General features: G+C 67.1%; 1 protein-coding gene across 1 annotated transcript in view; it reads right to left on the reverse strand.

The window, feature by feature from the left end:
* The window catches only part of RAP1GAP (RAP1 GTPase activating protein), a 98,027-nt gene that overhangs the window by 33,351 nt on the left and 41,838 nt on the right, over positions 1-22,838 (reverse strand). Inside the window, 11 exon segments of the mRNA XM_077837107.1 lie at positions 9,969-10,100; positions 14,480-14,620; positions 15,145-15,231; positions 15,697-15,768; positions 17,005-17,160; positions 17,706-17,835; positions 18,072-18,172; positions 19,108-19,191; positions 21,149-21,202; positions 21,698-21,776; positions 21,922-22,025. Of these exon segments, the coding sequence (XP_077693233.1) occupies positions 9,969-10,100; positions 14,480-14,620; positions 15,145-15,231; positions 15,697-15,768; positions 17,005-17,160; positions 17,706-17,835; positions 18,072-18,172; positions 19,108-19,191; positions 21,149-21,202; positions 21,698-21,776; positions 21,922-22,025 (1,140 nt within the window).

Genomic DNA, 22,838 nt, shown 5'->3' on the forward strand with positions numbered 1-22,838 from the left:
TGAACAGGGGGTGTGGTCAGGGCTCACAGCAAGAGGTGGGTCCAGAGTAGAGGCGGGGTCAGATGCACAGGGCTTGGAGCAGGGGGTGGGGCTAAGAGCAGGGGTGGGGCTCAGAGCAGGGGCGGGGCTCGGGGTAGGAGGGGGTCAGAGAGGCGGGGCTCAGAGCAGGGGTGGGGCTCGGAGCAGCAGGGGGTCAGAGAGGCGGGGCTCGGGGCAGGAAGGGATCAGAGAGGCGGGGATCAGAGCGGGGGCGGGGCTCGGGGCAGGAGGGGGTCAGAGAGGCGGGGCTCGGGGCAGGGGTGGGGCTCGGGGCAGGAAGGGGTCAGAGAGGCGGGGCTCAGAGCGGGGTGGGGCTCGGGGCAGGAGGGGGTCAGACAGGCGGGGCTAAGAGCAGGGGTGGGGCTCGGGGCACCAGGGGGTCAGAGTGGCGGGGCTCGGGGCAGGGGCGGGGCTCGGGGCAGGAAGGGGTCAGAGAGGCGGGGATCAGAGCGGGGGCGGGGCTCGGGGCAGGAGGGGGTCAGAGAGGCGGGGCTCGGGGCAGGGGTGGGGCTCGGGGCAGGAAGGGGTCAGAGAGGCGGGGCTCAGAGCGGGGTGGGGCTCGGGGCAGGAGGGGGTCAGACAGGCGGGGCTAAGAGCGGGGGTGGGGCTCGGGGCACCAGGGGGTCAGAGTGGCGGGGCTCGGGGCAGGGGCGGGGCTCGGGGCAGGAAGGGGTCAGAGAGGCGGGGCTCAGAGCAGGGGCGGGGCTTGGGGCAGGAGGGGGTCAGAGACGTGGAGCTCGGGGCAGGGGCGGGGCTCGGGGCAGGAGGGGGTCAGACAGGCGGGGCTCAGAGCGGGGGCGGGGCTCGGGGCAGGAGGGGGTCAGAGAGGTGGGGCTTGGGGCAGGGGTGGGGCTCGGGGCAGGAAGGGGTCAGAGAGGCGGGGCTCAGAGAGGGGGTGGAGCTCGGTGCAGGAAGGGGTCAGAGAGGTGGGGCTCAGAGCGGGGGTGGGGCTCGGGGCAGGAAGGGGTCAGAGAGGCGGGGCTCAGAGCAGGGGCGGGGCTCGGGGCAGGCGGGGGTCAGAGAGGCGGGGCTCAGAGTGGGGGTGGGGCTCGGGGCAGGAGGGGGTCTGAGAGGCAGGGCTCAGAGCGGGGGTGGGGCTCGGGGCAGGAAGGGGTCAGAGAGGCGGGGCTCAGAGGAGGGGCGGGGCTCGGGGCAGGAGGGGGTCAGAGAGGCGGGGCTCAGAGCGGGGGTGGGGCTCGGGGCAGGAGGGGGTCAGAGAGGCGGGGCTCGGGGCAGGGCGGGGCTCAGGGAAGGAATGGGTCAGAGAGGCGGGGCTCAGAGTGGGGGCAGGGCTCGGGGCAGGAGGGGGTCACAGAGTCGGGGCTCAGAGCAGAGGCGAGGCTCGGGGCAGGAAGGGGTCAGAGAGGCGGGGCGCAGAGCGGGGGTGGGGCTCGGGGCACGATGGGGTCAGACAGGCGGGGCTGAGAGTACGGGCGGGGCTCGGGGCAGGAGGGGGTCAGAGAGGCGGGGCTCGGGGCAGGAAGGGGTCAGAGAGGCGGGGCCCAGAGCAGGGGCGGGGCTCGGGGCAGGAGGGGGTCAGAGAGGCGGGGCTCAGAGCAGGGGCGGGGCTCGGGGCACGATGGGGTCAGACAGGCGGGGCTCGGGGCAGGGGCAGGGCTCGGGGCAGGAGGGGGTCAGACAGGCGGGGCTGAGAGCGGGGGTGGGGCTCGGGGCAGGATGGGGTCAGAGAGGCGGGGCTCGGGGCAGGGGCGGGGCTCGGGGCACGAAGGGGTCAGAGAGGCGGGGCTCAGAGCGGGGGTGGGGCTCGGGGCAGGAGGGGGTCAGAGAGGCGGGGCTCAGAGCGGGGGCGGGGCTCGGGGCAGGAGGGGGTCAGAGAGGCGGGGCTCAGAGGAGGGGCGGGGCTCGGGGCAGGAGGGGGTCAGACAGGAGGGGCTCAGAGCGGGGGTGGGGCTCGGGGCAGGACGGGGTCATAGAGGCGGGGCTCAGAGCAGGGGCGGGGCTCGGGGCAGAAAGGGGTCAGAGAGGCGGGCTGAGAGCGGGGGTGGGGCTTGGGGCAGCAGCAGGTCAGAGAGGCAGGGCTCAGAGGAGGGGCGGGGCTCGGGGCAGGAAGGGGTCAGAGAGGCGGGGCTCAGAGCGGGGGTGGGGCTCGGGGCAGGATGGGGTCAGAGAGGCGGGGCTCAGAGCGGGGGTGGGGCTTGGGGCAGCAGGAGGTCAGAGAGGCGGGGCTCGGGGCAGGGGCGGGGCTCGGAGCAGGAAGGGGTCAGAGAGGCGGGGCTCAGAGCGGGGGCGGGGCTCGGGGCAGGATGGGGTCACACAGGCGGGGCTCGGGGCAGGAAGGGGTCAGAGAGGCAGGGCTCAGAGGAGGGGCGGGGCTCGGGACAGGAGGGGATCAGACAGGCGGGGCTCAGAGCGGGGGTGGGGCTCGGGGCAGCAGGGGGTCAGAGAGGTGGGGCTCAGAGCAGGGGCGGGGCTCGGGGCAGGAGGGGGTCAGAGAGGCAGGGCTCAGAGCGGGGGCAGGGCTCGGGGCAGGAAGGGGTCAGAGAGGCAGGGCTCAGAGCGGGGGTGGGGCGCGGGGCAGGAAGGGGTCAGAGAGGCGGGGCTCAGAGTGGGGGTGGGGCTCGGGGCAGGAGGGGGTCAAACAGGCGGGGTTCGGGGCAGGAAGGGGTCAGAGAGGCGGGGCTCAGAGCGGGGGTGGGGCTCGGGGCAGGATGGGGTCAGAGAGGCGGGGCTCAGAGCGGGGGCGGGGCTCGGGGCAGGATGGGGTCAGACAGGCGGGGCTCAGAGCAGGGGCGGGGCTCGGGGCAGGATGGGGTCAGACAGGCGGGGCTGAGAGCAGGGGCGGGGCTCGGGGCAGGAAGGGGTCAGAGAGGCGGGGCTCAGAGCGGGGGTGGGGCTCGGGGCAGGAGGGGGTCACACAGGCGGGGCTCGGGGCACGATGGGGTCAGAGAGGCGGGGCTAAGAGCAGGGGCGGGGCTCGGGGCAGGAAGGGGTCAGAGAGGCGGGGCTCAGAGCGGGGGCGGGGCTCGGGGCAGGAGGGGGTCAGAGAGGCGGGGCTCAGAGCGGGGGCAGGGCTCGGGGCAGGAAGGGGTCAGAGAGGCGGGGCTCAGAGCAGGGGTGGGGCTCGGGGCAGGAAGGGGTCAGACAGGCGGGGCTCAGAGCAGGGGTGGGGCTCTGGGCAGGAAGGGGTCAGAGAGGCGGGGCTCAGAGCGGGGGCGGGGCTCGGGGCAGGAGGGGGTCAGAGAGGCGGGGCTCAGAGCGGGGGTGGGGCTCGGGGCAGGATGGGGTCACACAGGCGGGGCTCGGGGCAGGAAGGGGTCAGAGAGGCGGGGCTCAGAGCGGGGATGGGGCTCGGGGCAGGAGGGGGTCAGAGAGGCGGGGCTCGGGGCAGGGGCGGGGCTCGGGGCAGGAGGGGGTCAGACAGGCGGGGCTCAGAGCGGGGGTGGGGCTCGGGGCAGGATGGGGTCACACAGGCGGGGCTCGGGGCAGGAAGGGGTCAGAGAGGCGGGGCTCAGAGCGGGGATGGGGCTCGGGGCAGGAGGGGGTCACAGAGGCGGGGCTCGGGGCAGGAAGGGGTCAGAGAGGCTGGGCTCAGAGCGGGGATGGGGCTCGGGGCAGGAGGGGGTCACACAGGCGGGGCTCGGGGCAGGAAGGGGTCAGACAGGCGGGGCTCAGAGCGGGGGTGGGGCTCGGGGCAGGAGGGGGTCACACAGGCGGGGCTCAGGGCAGGAAGGGGTCAGACAGGCGGGGCTCAGAGCAGGGGCGGGGCTCGGGGCAGAAAGGGGTCAGACAGGCGGGGCTCAGAGCAGGGGTGGGGCTCGGGGCAGGAGGGGGTCAGAGCGGCGGGGCTCAGAGCGGGGGCAGAGCTCGGGCAGGAAGGGGTCAGAGAGGCAAGGCTCAGAGCGGGGGTGGGGCTCGGGGCAGGAAGGGGTCAGAGAGGCAGGGCTCAGAGCGGGGGTGGGGCTCGGGGCAGGAGGGGGTCAGAGAGGCGGGTCTCGGGGCAGGGGCGGGGCTCGGGGCACGAAGGGGTCCGAGAGGCAGGGCTCAGAGCGGGGGCGGGGCTCGGGCCAGGAGGGGGTCAGAGAGGCGGGGCTCGGGGCAGGGGTGGGGCTCGGGGCAGGAGGGGGTCAGAGAGGCGGGGCTCGGGGCAGGGGTGGGGCTCGGGGTAGGATGGGGTCAGACAGGCGGGGCTCAGAGCGGGGGTGGGGCTCGGGGCAGGAGGGGGTCAGAGAGGCGGGGCTCAGAGCGGGGGTGGGGCTTGGGGCAGCAGGAGGTCAGAGAGGCGGGGCTCGGGGCAGGGGCGGGGCTCGGAGCAGGAAGGGGTCAGAGAGGCGGGGCTCAGAGCGGGGGCAGGGCTCGGGGCAGGAAGGGGTCAGAGAGGCAGGGCTCAGAGCGGGGGTGGGGCGCGGGGCAGGAAGGGGTCAGAGAGGCGGGGCTCAGAGTGGGGGTGGGGCTCGGGGCAGGAGGGGGTCAAACAGGCGGGGTTCGGGGCAGGAAGGGGTCAGAGAGGCGGGGCTCAGAGCGGGGGTGGGGCTCGGGGCAGGATGGGGTCAGAGAGGCGGGGCTCAGAGCGGGGGCGGGGCTCGGGGCAGGATGGGGTCAGACAGGCGGGGCTCAGAGCAGGGGCGGGGCTCGGGGCAGGATGGGGTCAGACAGGCGGGGCTGAGAGCAGGGGCGGGGCTCGGGGCAGGAAGGGGTCAGAGAGGCGGGGCTCAGAGCGGGGGTGGGGCTCGGGGCAGGAGGGGGTCACACAGGCGGGGCTCGGGGCACGATGGGGTCAGAGAGGCGGGGCTAAGAGCAGGGGCGGGGCTCGGGGCAGGAGGGGGTCAGAGAGGCGGGGCTCAGAGCGGGGGCGGGGCTCGGGGCGGGAAGGGGTCAGAGAGGCGGGGCTCAGAGCGGGGGCGGGGCTCGGGGCAGGAGGGGGTCAGAGAGGCGGGGCTCAGAGCGGGGGCAGGGCTCGGGGCAGGAAGGGGTCAGAGAGGCGGGGCTCAGAGCAGGGGTGGGGCTCGGGGCAGGAAGGGGTCAGACAGGCGGGGCTCAGAGCAGGGGTGGGGCTCTGGGCAGGAAGGGGTCAGAGAGGCGGGGCTCAGAGCGGGGGCGGGGCTCGGGGCAGGAGGGGGTCAGAGAGGCGGGGCTCAGAGCGGGGGTGGGGCTCGGGGCAGGATGGGGTCACACAGGCGGGGCTCGGGGCAGGAAGGGGTCAGAGAGGCGGGGCTCAGAGCGGGGATGGGGCTCGGGGCAGGAGGGGGTCAGAGAGGCGGGGCTCGGGGCAGGGGCGGGGCTCGGGGCAGGAGGGGGTCAGACAGGCGGGGCTCAGAGCGGGGGTGGGGCTCGGGGCAGGATGGGGTCACACAGGCGGGGCTCGGGGCAGGAAGGGGTCAGAGAGGCGGGGCTCAGAGCGGGGATGGGGCTCGGGGCAGGAGGGGGTCACAGAGGCGGGGCTCGGGGCAGGAAGGGGTCAGAGAGGCTGGGCTCAGAGCGGGGATGGGGCTCGGGGCAGGAGGGGGTCACACAGGCGGGGCTCGGGGCAGGAAGGGGTCAGACAGGCGGGGCTCAGAGCGGGGGTGGGGCTCGGGGCAGGAGGGGGTCACACAGGCGGGGCTCAGGGCAGGAAGGGGTCAGACAGGCGGGGCTCAGAGCAGGGGTGGGGCTCGGGGCAGGAGGGGGTCAGAGAGGCGGGGCTCAGAGCGGGGGCAGAGCTCGGGCAGGAAGGGGTCAGAGAGGCAAGGCTCAGAGCGGGGGTGGGGCTCGGGGCAGGAAGGGGTCAGAGAGGCAGGGCTCAGAGCGGGGGTGGGGCTCGGGGCAGGAGGGGGTCAGAGAGGCGGGTCTCGGGGCAGGGGCGGGGCTCGGGGCACGAAGGGGTCCGAGAGGCGGGGCTCAGAGCGGGGGCGGGGCTCGGGCCAGGAGGGGGTCAGTGAGGCGGGGCTCGGGGCAGGGGTGGGGCTCGGGGCAGGAGGGGGTCAGAGAGGCGGGGCTCGGGGCAGGGGTGGGGCTCGGGGTAGGATGGGGTCAGACAGGCGGGGCTCAGAGCGGGGGTGGGGCTCGGGGCAGGAGGGGGTCAGAGAGGCGGGGCTCAGAGCGGGGGTGGGGCTTGGGGCAGCAGGAGGTCAGAGAGGCGGGGCTCGGGGCAGGGGCGGGGCTCGGAGCAGGAAGGGGTCAGAGAGGCGGGGCTCAGAGCGGGGGCGGGGCTCGGGGCAGGATGGGGTCACACAGGCGGGGCTCGGGGCAGGAAGGGGTCAGAGAGGCAGGGCTCAGAGCGGGGGTGGAGCGCGGGGCAGGAAGTGGTCAGAGAGGCGGGGCTCAGAGCGGGTGCGGGGCTCGGGGCAGGATGGGGTCAGACAGGCGGGGCTCAGAGCGGGGGTGGGGCTTGGGGCAGCAGGAGGTCAGAGAGGCGGGGCTCAGAGCGGGGGTGGGGCTCGGGGCAGCAGGGGGTCAGAGAGGCGGGGCTCGGAGCAGGAAGGGGTCAGAGAGGCGGGGCTCAGAGCGGGGGCGGGGCTCGGGGAGGATGGGGTCACACAGGCGGGGCTCGGGGCAGGAAGGGGTCAGAGAGGCGGGGCTCAGAGTGGGGGCGGGGTTCGGGGCAGGAAGTGGTCAGAGAGGCGGGGCTCAGAGCGGGGGCGGGGCTCGGGGCAGAATGGGGTCAGACAGGCGGGGCTCAGAGCGGGGGTGGGGCTCGGGGCAGGATGGGGTCAGACAGGCGGGGCTCAGCGCGGGGGTGGGGCTCGGGGGAGGATGGGGTTAGAGAGGCGGGGCTCAGAGCGGGGGTGGGGCTCGGGGCAGGAGGGGGTCAGAGAGGCGGGGCTCAGACCAGGGGCGGGGCTCGGGGCAGGAGGGGGTCAGAGAGGCGGGGCTCAGAGCGGGGGCAGGGCTCGGGGCAGGAAGGGGTCAGAGAGGCGGCGCTCAGAGCGGGGGTGGGGCTCGGGGCAGGATGGGGTCAGACAGGCGGGGCTCAGAGCGGGGGTGGGGCTCGGGGCAGGATGGGGTCACAGAGCCGGGGCTCGGGGCAATATGGGGTCAGAGAGGCGGGGCTCAGAGCGGGGATGGGGCTCGGGGCAGGAGGGGGTCACACAGGCGGGGCTCGGGGCAGGATGGGGTCAGAGAGGCGGGGCTCAGAGCGGGGGCGGGGCTCGGGGCAGGAAGGGGTCAGACAGGCGGGGCTCAGAGCAGGGGTGGGGCTCGGGGCAGGAAGGGGTCAGAGAGGCGGGGCTCAGAGCGGGGGCGGGGCTCGGAGGAGGAGGGGGTCATAGAGGCGGGGCTCAGAGTGGGGGCAGGGCTCGGGCAGGAAGGGGTCAGAGAGGCAGGGCTCAGAGCGGGGGCGGGGCTCGGGCCAGGAGGGGGTCAGAGAGGCGGGGCTCAGAGCGGGGGTGGGGCTCGGGGTAGGAAGGGGTCAGAGAGGCGGGGCTCAGAGCGGGGGTGGGGCTCGGGGTAGGAAGGGGTCAGAGAGGCGGGGCTCAGAGCGGGGGTGGGGTTCGGGGCAGGAAGTGGTCAGAGAGGCGGGGCTCAGAGCGGGGGTGGGGCTCGGGGCAGGATGGGGTCAGACAGGCGGGGCTCAGAGCGGGGGTGGGGCTCGGGGCAGGATGGGGTCACACAGGCGGGGCTCTGTGCGGGGGCGGGGCTCGGGGCAGGATGGGGTCAGACAGGCGGGGCTCAGAGCAGGGGCGGGGCTCGGGGTAGGATGGGGTCAGGCAGGCGGGGCTCAGAGCGGGGGTGGGGCTCGGGGCAGGATGGGGTCAGACAGGCGGGGCTCAGAGCAGGGGTGGGGCTCGGGGCAGGAAGGGGTCAGACAGGCGGGGCTCAGAGCGGGGGCGGGGCTCGGGGCAGTATGGGGTCAGAGACGCGGGGCTCAGAGCGGGGGCGGGGCTCGGGGCAGGAAGGGGTGAGACAGGCGGGCTCAGAGCGGGGGTGGGGCTCGGGGCAGGATGGGGTCACACAGGCGGGGCTCAGGGCAGGAGGGGTCAGACAGGCGGGGCTCAGAGCGGGGGTGGGGCTCGTGGCAGGATGGGGTCAGAGAGGCGGGGCTCAGAGCGGGGGCGGGGCTCGGGGCAGGAAGGGGTCAGAGAGGCGGGGCTCTGAGCGGGGGCGGGGCTCGGGGCAGGAGGGGGTCACACAGGCGGGGCTCAGAGCGGGGGCGGGGCTCGGGGCAGGAGGTAGTCACACAGGCGGGGCTCGGGGCAGGAGGGGGTCAGAGAGGCGGGGCTCAGAGCGGGGGTGGGGCTCGGGGCAGGAAGGGGTTAGAGAGGCGGGGCTCTGAGCGGGGGCGGGGCTCGGGGCAGGAAGGGGTTAGAGAGGCGGGGCTCTGAGCGGGGGCGGGGCTCGGGGCAGGAGGGGGTCACACAGGCGGGGCTCGGGGCAGGAGGGGGTCAGAGAGGCGGGGCTCAGAGCGGGGGCGGGGCTCGGGGCAGGAAGGGGTCAGAGAGGCGGGGCTCTGAGCGGGGGCGGGGCTCGGGGCAGGAGGGGGTCACACAGGCGGGGCTCGGGGCAGAATGGGGTCAGACAGGCGGGGCTCAAAGCGGGGGCGGGGCTCGGGGCAGGAAGGGGTCAGAGAGGCGGGGCTCAGAGCGGGGGCGGGGCTCGGGGCAGGAGGGGGTCACACAGGCGGGGCTCGGGGCAGGAGGGGGTCACACAGGCGGGGCTCGGGGCAGGAGGGGGTCACACAGGCGGGGCTCAGAGCAGGGGCGGGCCTCGGGGCAGGAAGGGGTTAGAGAGGCGGGGCTGTGAGCGGGGGCGGGGCTCGGGGCAGGAAGGGGTCAGAGAGGCGGGGCTCAGAGCAGGGGCGGGGCTCGGGGCAGGAAGGGGTTAGAGAGGCGGGGCTCTGAGCGGGGGCGGGGCTCGGGTCAGGAAGGGGTCAGAGAGGCGGGGCTCAGAGCAGGGGCGGGGCTCGGGGCAGGAGGGGTTCACACAGGCGGGGCTCGGGGCAGGAGGGGGTCACACAGGCGGGGCTCGGGGCAGGAAGGGGTCAGAGAGGCGGGGCTCAGAGCGGGGGCGGGGCTCGGGGCAGGAGGGGGTCACACAGGCGGGGCTCGGGGCAGGAGGGGGTCACACAGGCGGGGCTCGGGGCAGGAGGGGGTCAGAGAGGCGGGGCTCAGAGCGGGGGCGGGGCTCGGGGCAGGAAGGGGTCAGAGAGGCGGGGCTCAGAGCGGGGGCGGGGCTCGGGGCAGGATGGGGTCAGACAGGCGGGGCTCAGAGCGGGGGTGGGGCTCGTGGCAGGATGGGGTCAGAGAGGCGGGGCTCAGAGCGGGGGCGGGGCTCGGGGCAGGAGGGGGTCAGACAGGCGGGGCTCAGAGCGGGGGCGGGGCTCGGGGCAGGAGGGGGTCAGAGAGGCGGGGCTCAGAGCGGGGGCGGGGCTCGGGGCAGGAAGGTGTCAGAGAGGCGGGGCTCAGAGCGGGGGCGGGGCTCGGGGCAGGAGGGGGTCACACAGGCGGGGCACGGGGCAGGATGGGGTCAGAGAGGCGGGGCTCAGAGCGGGGGCGGGGCTCGGGGCAGGAAGGGGTCAGAGAGGCGGGGCTCAGAGCGGGGGCGGGGCTCGGGGCAGGAGGGGGTCACACAGGCGGGGCTCGGGGCAGGAGGGGTCACACAGGCGGGGCTCAGAGCGAGGGCGGGACTCGGGGCAGGAAGGGGTCAGAGAGGCGGGGCTCAGAGCGGGGGCGGGGCTCGGGGCAGGAGGGGGTCACACAGGCGGGGCTCGGGGCAGGAGGGGGTCACACAGGCGGGGCTCGGGGCAGGAAGGGGTCACACAGGCGGGGCTCAGAGTGGGGGCGGGGCTCGGGGCAGGAGGGGGTCACACAGGCGGGGCTCTGAGCGGGGGCAGGGGCTCGGGGCAGGAAGGGGTCAGAGAGGCGGGGCTCAGAGCGGGGGCGCGGCTCGGGGCAGGAGGGGGTCACACAGGCGGGGCTCGGGGCAGGAGGGGGTCACACAGGCGGGGCTCAGAGCAGAAGCAGGCCCAGCGGGGGTGCGGGGATGGTCACACTCACTGTGCCCGCGGGTTTGGCCGTGTCCGGGTTGTTGTGGCCGAAGCTGCCGCTGTGGCTGGTGGACACCGTGTTCTGTTTCTTGCTGCTGAGGCCCATGGCGTCCATGGACTGGCTGCGGCTGCGGATCACGCGCTGGAAGGGAATTCAGTCACTGTCACTCGCTGCCTGCCCCACTGCAGCCCTGCACTCAGGGCTGCCAGCCCACAGCCGCCGGCCATCCCTGGGCCCAAGCGGAGAGCTGCAGCAGGCTGGAGGGGAGAGACACTGGGACACGCTCCGGGGAGCAAGGAGGGGGTCGTGGGGAGCAGAGCCTGAGACAAACCCCATCCCCCAACACTGGGCTCCCCTGGACAAATGGCAGTGGGTGGTGGCATGCGCTGGGCCTGTCACCTTGAGCATGGGCTATGCTGGGTGGGACTGGACCATGAGCCAGACCCTGGCAATGGAGAACTCTTGATGCTCCAGAAGAAGGCAAAAGCCCCCTTCCCACTAATGTACGTAGCAAGGGGTGCTCATGGTGGGCCAAGGGGTTCCTGCCTGACCCCTGCAGCAACCAGCTGCTGTCCTATAGCCTGAGAATTGATAACCTGCCGCCAGCCTGCGTGAATGGCTGTGGGATAACCCACTCACTGGATGTGGCCTATGAGCCCAGGCAACTCCACACAGTGACTTCTCTCCTCGAGAACAATGAGTTCCTAGTCGCTCCCCAGGACCCTCCCACTGTCCCCACTCCCCAAGGTACCCATCTGCCTGCTGCGCAGGTTGGGCATCCGCAGGAGGGGCAGCGTGTTAATGGTGCCTAGATCTTGGCCCCAGGACACTTTTTTGGACTCTAGAAACCTGCGTGGTTGGGGGACAGCTGAGGCCAACAACCCCAGTAATGATGGCCCCACATGCTGCCCCCGCAGCACAGAGAGCATGAGCAGACTGGAGGGGCATTGCCCAGCTGTGGGGGACAGTAAAGCTGCCCACTCCCTGTTGCAGGCTTCCCAGTGCTTGTACCAAGGTCCCAGCCCAGTGCCAGCCCCATCCGAGCAGCTCCTCTTCCCAGCCCCGTCCTAGGGCGCCTGCCTTTCCCCAACACCTCCAGCTGGGCGGGGGCAGGCTGGCAGCAGCTGGCTCAGCGCTGGGACCGGGGCAGGGAGGAGATGGGGGCAGATGGCACATCCGGCTCCTGGTCTGGGGCTGTAACTAGCAGAAAGGAGCACTGCACACTTCAGTTTACTTGTACGTCGTTGGGGGGATGCTCAGGACTTGGCTGGCACAGCCTGGGACATGTTTCACTTTCCTGTCCCAGCAAACAAAGGAACCCACAAGCCAACACGGCTAGTGCTGAGAGCAAGGACTGGCACCAGCAGTCCTGGCTTCCACTCTCAGCTCTGGAAGGGATCACGTCTAGTGCTCAAAACAGGGCACTGGCAGCCAGGACACCCTCCACGCCGGAAGGGAGTAGGGTCTAGGGCAGCCAGGACTCCTGGGTTCTATTCCCAACTCTGCCTCCCTGTGTGACCTTGAACAAGTCACAGAGGCTGGTGTTTTCAAAGCTGTGGTGATCCCCTGGGCATTGGGCACCCAACTCCTTCAGCCCCTTTCAACCACAACCTCCCAGTGCCCTGATCCCCCTGTGTAGGAGTGACCCCACTGCCCAGAGGGCTGCGATCCTTCTGCTGGGCCTGCCTGGAGGCAGGTGCCATGGCTGAGCCCTCACGAAGGGCTGTTTGCCTGGAGGAGCTTTTGCTGCAGCAGGGTGAGACAGGTGGCAGCGTGGGGGGCTGGCTGCCAAGCAGGGCAGGCGGGCGCACTGCCAGACTCCGCCCCAGCTCCAGTGCTGTGCTCCATGGTGAGCGAAGCATGCAAGCACCATGCCGGCGGGGTGCCAGTCCCATGCAAGGGGAAGACTCAGACAGGTGCTTGCCAGCCAGGCTGGGAGGGAGACAGACGTGGGGAGGGGGGAGACAACGGGAGTCCTGCTTATTAGTGCCCCCTGCTGGCTAATATGGGGAGCTGCGGATGTGCCTGAGAGTCAAGGGAAGGCACTACACACCTCACCGCTAGTCTGCAGCCACGTCCCCTCCCCGTCCTTGGCAAGGTCTGTCCCTGTGCCAGGGGCATGCAGGAGATGGTGCAGCTCCCATGAACCCGCTTAGTGCAGGCTAAGGCCTGTGGGCCAGAGCTCCGTGGATGTAGGGCTTCCCTAAGAGCTGACATTCCCCTTAGGTCCCTGGGGAGCAGCTGGACACACTTCTCTACCCAACCTGTCCAGGCCAGGTCAGCAGGGCTGGGCAAGTCCGTCTGCGCCCCATGCATCACAGCGCTGCTGGGAACTTAGGTGTGCCCCCTGGGCCGGGCAGGTAGGAGCAAGAGTTCCCCGAGGTGAGACCCAGACAGCAAAACTGATGAGCAAACTCAGCACACCAGCCACTCACAGGCAACTCTGCCAGGGGGAGCACTGAGCCCTCTGCAGAGATGGCTGGGCCCCCAGGTCAGCCTGTGATGTTGCACTCCATTTGATTTTATGAAGATATGCTAATGAGTGTCAATATAATATTACTAGAATATGCTCCATGCAAAAGGTCTCCTGTAAAGTATCATTACAAAGCTTATAATCTACTGAGTGTGGTCATCCTATTTGTATAAATGTATCACTCTTGTATCTGAAACTAGAAATATGAAATATAACTCTGAGGGCCTATTGTAATTATGCAAAGTGAGGGCCATTAATGGTGGTTTGGAATCCTGATGGCTCCCATCAACTAGGACAATTTGTTGTAAATGGCTGTTTACTTGCTAGCCTTCCTGTGAGTCAGGCCAGGAAGAATGAAGGCTTGGGGTCTCACAGGACATGTGACCATGTCACCTGGTATTGGAATCCATCTTAAACCTGGTGCTTTTTCATTGAGAAGGAGGGTTGGGGACCCAGAGAGACAAAAGATTCCCGCCTTGTGCCAAGGGGGTAGAACAGAACAAGGGGGTGGAACATACAAGGGAGTGGAACAGAACAAAGGAGGGTTCAGTCATGAGAAATCCCCTAGTTACCACCTGAGCTGGAGCTAACAAGAACTGTACCAGGGAAAGGATTGGGCGCAGACTAGGAAGGAGTCCAGTCTGCGAAAGAAGCTTATTGGAACATCTCTGAGGGTAGAGATTTTATCTGTAATCAGTTTCTTCATGTATTAGGCTTAGACTTGCGTGTTTTGTTTTATTTTGCTTTGAAACTTACTTTGTTCTGTCTGTTATTACTTGGAATCACTTAAATCCTACTTTTTATATTTAATAAAATCACTTTTGCTTATTAATTAACCCAGAATAAGTGATTAACACCCGTGGGAGCAAACAGCTGTGCCTATCTCTCTCTCAGTGTTATAGAGGGCAGACAATTTATGAGTTTACCCTGTATAAGCTTTATACAGAGTAAAATGGATTTATTTGGGGTTTGGATCCCATTGGGAACTGGGTGTCTGGGTGCTAGAGACAGGAGCACTTCCTAAGCTGTTTTCAGTTAAGTCTGCAGCTTTGGGGGATGTGGTTCAGACCTGGATCTGTGTTTGCAGTCTGTCTGTCTCAACAAAGCAGGGTTCTGGAGGCCCAAACTGGCAGAGAAAACGGGCTCAGAGGTAGTCTCAGCACATCAAGTTAGAGTGCCAAGGGGGTTTCTGTGATTGAACCCGTCACACAGCCTACAACAGAATGGCAATCCTCCCCTAGCCCCTTCCATGCAGGGAACCCAGAGGCCAGTCAGCACGCTGTCCCCCTTTGACAGATGGGGGAACTGAGGCAGGGTGGGGGAGTGACTGACCCACAGTCACACGCAGAGCTGGGAATAGAACCCAGGACTCCTGCCTCCCAGCCTCTGCTCTCACCATTGGATTCTACTACATCCCTTTAAGGCAGAGCCCTGCAACTGTGGCGTGTGCCCACCTAGGGTGGCATGGAGGAACTTTGGGATGAGCGCAGTGGGGCCCTGGCCAGCCCTCATGGGGGTGCAGTTGGAGTGCCACGCAGCTCCCCTCCGCCCCCAGGCTCCCAGCTCTGCTCCAGCAACGGCCCCAGCCCCAGCCTCACCCTCAGCCTTCTCCCTCAACTGTGGCCCAGCCATGGCTTCCGCTCCTGGCCCTGGCCCTAGCCCTGCCCCCACATGTGGCTCTGTTCCCAGCCCCAACCCCAGTCCTGCCCCCAGCTTCAGTCTCCGGCCCCGTTCCTGGCCCCAGAACCACCCTCCAGCCTCTGCCCCCGCACCCACCCACCCACTCAGGAGCTGTGGCCCTGCTCCTGGCTCTGGCTCCCAAGGGGGATGTGGGGGGGGGTGCAAAGAGGGGTAACAGGGGGCATGACTGAAAAGTTTGGGGACCACTGCTTTAAGGGCTAAAAGTGTGGGTTCCCCCTGCCCTCCAACACATGCCTAGATCTTCTGTCTTCTTCCCACTGCTCTGAGCTGCTACACAGCTTCCCAGGCCTTGGCAGTCCCTGGCTGGAGAGCTGCAATGCCAGGGACTGTGCCACGCCCCTCTCACCTTGAAGGACTCGAAGAAGCCCCCGCTACCCCCGCTGCCGTTCTCCAGCTTGTCCTCGTCCCCGCCCAGGCCCATCATGGACTGGCTGTTAACATGCAGCTCCTCGTACAGCGTCTCCAGCAGAGCTGCCCGCGTGCGTTCCTGTGGCAGGAGGGGCACAGGGGGTGTTAGCGGCATTGGAGGGACGGGCTGGGGGCACTAGGGATCAGAAAGAAAGGGGGCAGAGGGAACCGAGTACTGCGGGGAAAGAGGACGAGTTGTGATTCTGCCCCTGGCTCCTGCTCGGTGCCCGGCTGTCGGCCCTGGAGAGCGGGGCCATCCCCAGGAGCCTTTGGCACGTGCTGCCCTGCCACAGAACCAGCTCAGTGCCTGTATCCTGGGCCCGGCGTAACAACTGCATGCAAGCATGCAGCGAGGCACGGCCCTGGCCCTGGCCCCAGAGCCGACGACCAAGGGCCCCGTCTCGCCACCCTTGCTCCCAGAGCCCTAATGCGGGCACTGCGGCACATTGGCTCTCACAGGAATGAGGGCTTGTGGACAGACAGGTCGGGCCAGAATGAGACAAGGGGCAATGGGGGAGGGGAGGGCAGGTGCTGGGCATTGCTGGGGGGGCTAGGGAGGATGCCAGCTCAGAATGCAGCCCCGGCATGTGGCTCCTGACCCACCTCCAGCTTGGCAAACTTCTCGGCTTTGTAGCAGGCGTACTCGGCATTGATCAGCTTGGTCAGCAGGAACTCCTGGAAGTCAAGGCCCTGCGGGAGGAGAAACCCCATGTCAGTCTCTGCCTTTCCTTCGGGAATGAGCTTGCCAGGCAGCCAGTATCCGCCAGGGCGACTTGGCAGCGGCTGAGCACCCCCTGGTGGTGGGACTAGCACCTAGCAGGAGGAAGCTCCACCCAACTTGGCTCTGGCCTTGGCCCTGCCAGCCCCAGAGTTCCAGGCATTACCGCAATGGGACAGGGCAGTAACCAGCAGACTCTATGGCTGGCTGCCCAGATCCCTGCTCTGAGGCCTCCCTGGGCTCCCTGTCCTGTGAGAGCGGCATTCCCAGCGGAGAGCGTGACTCCCGCAAGCACACAGCCCCGGCCAGCCTGGTCTGGAAGTGCAGATGGACGAGCTGGCCCCAGGAAGCTCCCTGGAACTGGGAAGTTCAACATGTCCCCTCTGGGCAGGTCAGTGCCTGCCTGGGGCCAACAGCTGGCCCTCCTTGCCTCTCACCTTTCTGAAGACGGCTGGGTCAGGCAGTGGGGGGCCAAAGAAAGGCACGTCATCCCGGGCTGTGACAGACACCTGCAAGACATGGCGCTGTGAGCCCCTCCTCTGCCACGCGCTGCCAGGCCAGTGGGTACGTCTAGACAAGGGAGGGCCCAGATGGGGTGGGCAGCTCGTTCCTTCAGGGCCCCCTGCCTTGCACCACTTACTGGACACTGGGGTGTCTTCATGGCACAGGGGAATCACCCGCCCGACAGCCTGGGCAGGAACGCTGGGGCCTGCTGGTGCCCGGGATCATCCCTCCGAGAGGTACGCCTGCCCAAGAGCTCACCCTCCCCACCCTGCTAGGCTGTGCTGAGCAGTGTCCTCCCGCCCCCTGATGATGGGCCCAGCCCTCTGGCCAGGACTCTTTGCGGCATGTGGTGACAGCAGTGCTGCTGTCCCCAGAGCTGCCATCTCCCCAGATCACTGGGACCAGGGGCTCAGCATTGAACCAGGGCCTTCCACTTCAGGTCCACGGAGTGTCCTTGGGTCAGCGTCAGCCTGACTCCGGGTTCAAGCACCTCATGCCCAGGCCATGCGCTCTGGACAGGGCTCCCCCTCCTCCAGTGAGCATCCCAGGGGGAGCAGTGATAACACCCATGCTTCATCTTGGGACTCACATGATCATTAGCCCCAAGAGGAAACTGAAGCACAGAGAGACAAAAGGACTGGCTCCATATCACACAGTCAGTGGCAGAGCAGGAACAGAACCCAGGAGTCCTGACGACCGGCCCCCTGCTTTCATCCCGAGACCTCACCCCCCGCCCAAAGCCAGGAACAGAACCCAGGAGTCCTGACGACCGGCCCCCTGCTTTCATCCCGAGACCTCACCCCCCGCCCAAAGCCAGGAACAGAACCCAGGAGTCCTGACGACCGGCCCCCTGCTTTCATCCCGAGACCTCACCCCCCGCCCAAAGCCAGGAACAGAACCCAGGAGTCCTGACGACCAGCCCCCTGCTTTCATCCCGAGACCTCACCCCCTGCCCAAAGCCAGGAACAGAACCCAGGAGTCCTGACGACCAGCCCCTGTCTCTAACCTCTAGGGACTGTCATTCCCATATTAACAACCTTGTGCCCCATTTCTGAGTTTCATGGATTGCTTCCCATGCCCAGTGCTCTGCCCAGTCCTGTTCCCTCAGGTCCCAGTCTCTAGCTGGGAGCAGGTCTGTGGCCCAACCCCTGCCCTGTTAGTGCCCTGGTAACTCGGTGGTGCTGCACCCATTGGGCTGGGTCCCTGGCGGGCTGCGAGCAGGCCCCTGGGCATGTGCTCACCTTGTAGAGCGTGCTCTCGGAGCAGGGCTTCTCCGCCTGCACCACGATGTAGGCATGCAGGAAATTGGAGGCGATCATGTCCGGCACGAAGGGCGTGTTCTCGTCCTGGAAGACGATGGCCACAATGTCGTTCCCGATGTGCCGCTTCCTCTGCAACTGAGCGCAGCGGGGAGGGCGTCACTCCCGCGGCCCCAGCCCCATGCCAAGACAGCCAGGCCCAGCGCGGGTCGAGGAGGGGAAGTGGTGGGAGATAGATCAGGGAGACTGGGAGCTCAGTGAGGGGCAGGAGCATGGACAGGCTAAGCCAGAGGGATGGGGGTCCCCTGGCTGCCCCTTGTCAATACCCCACCTCCCCTCTGGCCCGAGTTAGGGCCTCGGCACTAGCGAGTGTCTCTTCACTCCAGTGGGGGGCTGGGGCTGGGTTAGAGCTCATGGGGAGCAGGCCAGGGGCTGCGTGGCGGGTGCAGGAGGGGGCTGGTTTGGGGCAGAACCACTTGGGATGGGAGTCATACTGGTCACAGTGACTGCGTAGAAAAAGGGCCACAGGTGGGTGCATGAAGGGGGTGGGGTGTGTGCACATGACGGCCGAGGGTCTGTGCGGGGCTGTACTTTAGGGGGTGTGTACACGTGTGTGCCCACATGTGCAGACCTGCATGTCTGTGCGCAGCCCCTGCCGGGGGGGTACTGCAGCTCTCTCGTACCTGCTGGGCGTCACCCTCGGTGTAGGGCAGCTTTGTGGACACGTGGAACATGATCTCCTTGCTGCGGAAGGTGCAGTAGACAGATTCTGTTCCCGTCTGGCCATGGGTCACGTCCAGCCCCCCCCGGAACCTGCCATCAAAGAGACCCAGGCCTCAGGCAGACGCCCACCCCGCCCTGTCCCTCCACTCCCAAGGAGCCTGGGACAGCATCTGCAAGGCCAGGCCGATCTGTCCTGCAGAGACCCACTGGACGGGACAGCGAGTGGCACAGGCTTAGCAAAAAGGGGCCAGAGCAGCGCAGGGGACCAGCCTCCCTCCTCTCCACACACAGGCCCGGCAGACCCAGGCTGGCAGGAGCTCGCTCACCCCTTGAAATCCTGCAGCTGGACTTTCTGGCCCAGGAAGTTGAGGAACTCCACGAACGCCGGGCTCTCCTCGGTGGTGCCGAACAGCTCCTCCTCGGACGTCTGCAACAAGGCCAGCAAACCAGAGGAGTTAGGACAGGGCCGGGCCCCCTGCCCAGCTTAGCATGAGCCCAGGGCTGTGCCCGGTTGAGGCCTGTCCACACAGCCTGGCTGGAGGGAAGCTGAGTCTGTGAGGGGGGGCAAAGGAGCCCCTAGCGGAGATGGCGCTTGGAAGGGTGCAGGAGCAAAGAGCCTCTGCTGCGGCCGAGCTCCCCCCAAGTCTATGCCGTGAGCTGAGCTCTGACCCGCAGAGTGAACCCGCAATGCCCCTGCAGCACCTGCCGATTGCCGTGCCTGCAGAGAGCATGGCACCACTGGGGCCCAGTTCTGGGGAGAAGCCGTCGCAATCCTTCATCTGGTGCTGTTGCAGCCCCTAACCAACAGCCTGTATGTGCACCCAGCTTCGGGGTTCTCCCCATTTGTCTGGTGGGGAAACTGAGGCACGGGTACATGACTTGTAAAGGGTCACTGGAGAAGCAGGGAACAGAAGTCTCCAGACTCACAGTTCCCAGCCTTAACCATTAGGTGGTGCTCTTCACCCCACCCCAGCCCCGGTAACAGAACCAGGGCAAACGCTATGTAGTCAAGGGTGTGGTTTAGCTGGATAGTCCCGGCCATGGCTCCTGAATCCATTATAGCTCTTGGCAAAGCAAATGGGCCGTGGCTGTGCTCAGATGAAAGCAGCTGGGAGGGTGGGATGCCAGGGAGACGTCCCCGGTGGGTTCAGGCAACCCAGTTCCAGCCGCTTTTGCTCACCAACAGCTATGCTGAGCTGGAGCAATAGCTGGAAGGTTGGGGGCTCCCGCCCCCGCTGCAGGCTGCTTGTCAGAGGGGAAAGCCAGGGGTGGAGACTGGCAGGCTGGGGTAGCCCCAGCTCCCTATGGGATCGATTCACTGTCCCAGAAAGCCCAGCCCCCACCGCATGGAGACTGACCCACCTGGCCCAACTTCTGGTAGATGACGCCGAACTTGAAGTGATTGCTGAGGACGTGCTCGTCGAAGGTGACGATGAGACGGGAGGCCTGGGGAGACGGGAGAGGCTGGTTACATCCAGCTGCCAGAAAGCGCTGCTCCCTCTGAGTTGTGACGGGGACCCGGCCCTGGGAGGACTCACGATCCATGCAGGGCAGGGTTGCTGCATGGGGCGGGTTCCTCTCAGGGTGGCAGGTGTGGGGTGTGAGGCGTGGGGCAATGCAGAATCTGGATTTCAGGAGGGGCGGTCTCATGATTTCAACAATTCTTCCATCCCAGAATGAAAACAACATTTGAAATTTCTCACAAACCAAAATTCTGAAAGAAAATTCATCTGGGGCCAATCGAAGCTCTGACAAAATCTAACCCTTCCCTTTCCAGCACCACTTTCTGCCCTATTTTTATAAGATATGACGCTCAAAAATAAAAAAAAAACTGGAAGGAAAAGTTCTTTCAAAATGGAAACCTGAAATGCTGCGTTTGGAAAAGATCAAAATGGGACACTCCGAATGGGACGCCCTCAGCCCTGCATGGCACCTCCAGCCCCGCACCCAACAAGGACGCCCCACGCCTGGCAGGACGCCCCCAGCCCCGCAGACAGCACTTCATTTCCATTTGGAAAGGAATTTACCAAGGCGAGATGATTCCATGGAACGTTTGCTGTCTCTGAACTGGCATTTCCAGTGGAAAAACGTCCCATTCGAAAATTTCCTCCCAGTGGCAGGTGGGTGAGGGGAGCCCTCAGAGCAGGAACAAGCCGCACAGACAGGGACTGGGCCGGCTCTAACAGGCTTTTCCCATCTCTGAGATCTAGGACTCTGGTTCTTGTCCCCACCTGGCGCAAGCCCAGGCCCCTCACACAGCTCTGTGCAAACTCCTAGCACAGCGACCAGGAACCCCCGCAGAGCAGGGCCCTGGGGGCAGGGGACCCGCGGAGCAGAGGGCACCGGGTGCAGCCGGGACCTGAGCTCTTTTCCAAATCCAGCCCTTTGTGCCTTCATCCACATGTAGTTACCCACAATGCTCTTCTGGCTGTCAGCAGACACAGGATGGAACAAAAGCTCTGGGATATGTGGCGGGAAGGGGGGTCTGGGAGTCACCCAGGGATAGGGTGACCAGAGGGCAAGTGTGAAAAATCGGGATGGGGGTGGGGGTAATAGGTGCCTATATAACAAGAAGCCCCCAGAATCAGGACTGTCCCTATAAAATCGGGACATCACCCAGGGATGCCCCTCTCTTTCCTGCTGGCTGGGGAACCAGAGTGCTTCCTGGCATCCCCCGCTTGCCGCAGTGGACTTCAGATATGTGCTGTGGGAGGGGTGGACTCTCCCGAGTCCCAGGGCTTCCTCTGACCCCCCACCCCCAACCCAGAGGTGGGAGTTTTGCCATGGAGCAGCAGAACCCCAGCCCAGCCCAAGACAGAGCGCTCTGAGCTGAGCACTTTGCCAGAGGCGAGCTCCCAGCAGGAGCGGCCTTTCCACACAGACCTGCTTTTCGGGGCTGCGCTTCACTCCACCATTAACTGCAGGTGCAAATCCCACCCGTCGGTGCCTGGGCACCGGGGACGCCTCAGCACTGGAGTCAGGGAGCAGAAGGAGGCCAGCCCTGATATAAACCCAGCCAGTGAGGTGAGCCCCTGGGACAGGGGTGCCTCTCCTCTGAAGCTCCTCTAAACCCCTGGGTGGGGCTCTGCGCTGGGCCGGGAGCACCCTGAGAAAGGCTCCCTGGTGGGGCTTGGCGGTGCCGCTTCTGGCCACCGGCAAACCTGGCAAAGGAGCCAGCCAGGGTCAGGTTTGGGGCTAAAGCTGGACTAAGTTCTGATTGCCTGTGGAATGCCCAGCCTGCCCTTCCGACATCCTGCTGCCTGCTGAAGGCTGGGGTTCCCTGCTGGGCGCCCTGGTGGGAGCCCCCAGTGGTGCGGAGGCAGGCTGGGGGTGTGAGCGTGCGCGGGAGCTGTCAGAAAGTTCAGGCTGGCTTCCTTCCCCCTGCACGCTGCCGCCAGCCTACCTTTGGGTACAACACCGGATAGAACCGATCCACGTTCACGTCCTCGCACGCCAGCTGAAACAGTGACGAGAGAGTGAGAACGTGCGACTCAGAACCGCATGTGTGCACGTGTCACGGGGAGGAGGAGGAGGGGAGCGTGGATGGGAGCAGCCAGAGCCCACATGTTTGGGCTTTTGGGATGACGCTCTCTGCTCTCTCAGGCTCCCTTCAGGGAGCACGGGGGGGCGGGGGGGTTGTGTGTGTGCCCCTGCACAGCCCCTGCCCCCCACCAGGCTATCGACCGCAGTGCTCTGAGAGAGAACAGGCCGTACACCCACAGTGCCCGGCCTGCCGGTCACGGCCGCTGGACAGGCTGCAGAAAAATGAACCCCCGCTGGAGCCAGAAGTGGTCCCGGCCATAGGGCACTAATCGGCCCCCACGGCCCAGCACTCTCCTCAGGCAGGGAAATGGGGCCTGGCCTGTGCGAGGGCTGAGTGAGATCAGGGTACAGGCTCAGCCCATGGTAACGCCGGGCACCAGAGCTGGAAGGGTCCCGCCGAGGTACCTGCCTTGGCCATCTGCACGACGTTGGGAAACTCGGTCAGGCAGGAGATGGGGATGACGTCGTGGTAGGTTCGGCACTTGGTTCTGCAATAAGAGGCGAGGGTGTCACAGGACCAGGCGGGGCACCCCGAGAGCCCTGGCACCTGGCCCCCCCAGATGGGGGAGGAAGCATGATCCAGGCTCTGTGGCTCGGGCATTGCCCCGGGGACGCAGAGGGCCCCTCGCTCACCTGAGTAGCAGCCGCAGGTGCTCCTGGTCACCAATGACATCGTACTTGAGGGAGAAGACGAGGTGGCCCAGTGCCGTGTCCAGGCAGTAGTAGTTAAAGTGCTCCTGGGGGGAAACAGATGAGCCACTGAGAGACCAGAGAGCAGCCTCCCAGCGGGGGTGGACATAGCTCTTTGGTCCCCTCTCTGGTCCACTGCGGCCCCCTGGGGTAACGGCTGCCCTCCTGGGCTCACACGACAGCCCAGCTCCCGTGATCAGGAGCTAAGGATTTCTGCCCCTTGGGCCCCAGCGCTGAGCAGGGTGGGGTGCCCCCATCAAGGCCTGCGGCACCTCCAGGCAACAGAGGGAGGGAGGGGCAGTTTGCTGGCTAGGGCCTTGCGCAGCCTGGCAGGTGAGGGCCAGCTGGTGACCAAGTTGCTGGGGGACGGTTAGGCTCAGGCAGCAGGTCAGACACCTGCCACCATGCACGGGAGGGCGGGGGGCTGCGAGTAGCTGATGGGTCCCATGTTGGCTGCTGCAGCTCATACGCCCCTTGGAAGAGGCGCATACCCCTTCCACTCCCCGGCATGCTGAGCGCTGCCCCCCACAGGCTGCTGGGCCAGGCTGGCGTGTCCTGCACAGCCCCCCCTCGGGACTCGGAGCAGGACCCCACGATCTGGAGATGTCCCACAGGGTCTGTCAACACCTCGCGCCCCTCCACGGCCTGCTGCAGGCTCAGGGGTCAACAGAGCCAGGGACCCAACGAGCCTCAGAGACCAGCAGGCCGCGCAGCTGGGGGATGCATCCAGGGAACCACAAGGAGTCTGGGCTGCTGCTCGCACTTCCCCGCCAGCTGCAGGTGAACTTGGCCAATGAGCCATTCCCAGCTTCCAGCGGCACACTCCTGCACGCCAGACCCCTCAACTCCTGGCTGCATGA

The sequence above is a fragment of the Eretmochelys imbricata genome, chromosome 18 (assembly GCF_965152235.1).
Source record: "Eretmochelys imbricata isolate rEreImb1 chromosome 18, rEreImb1.hap1, whole genome shotgun sequence".
NCBI classification, from domain to species: domain Eukaryota; kingdom Metazoa; phylum Chordata; order Testudines; family Cheloniidae; genus Eretmochelys; species Eretmochelys imbricata.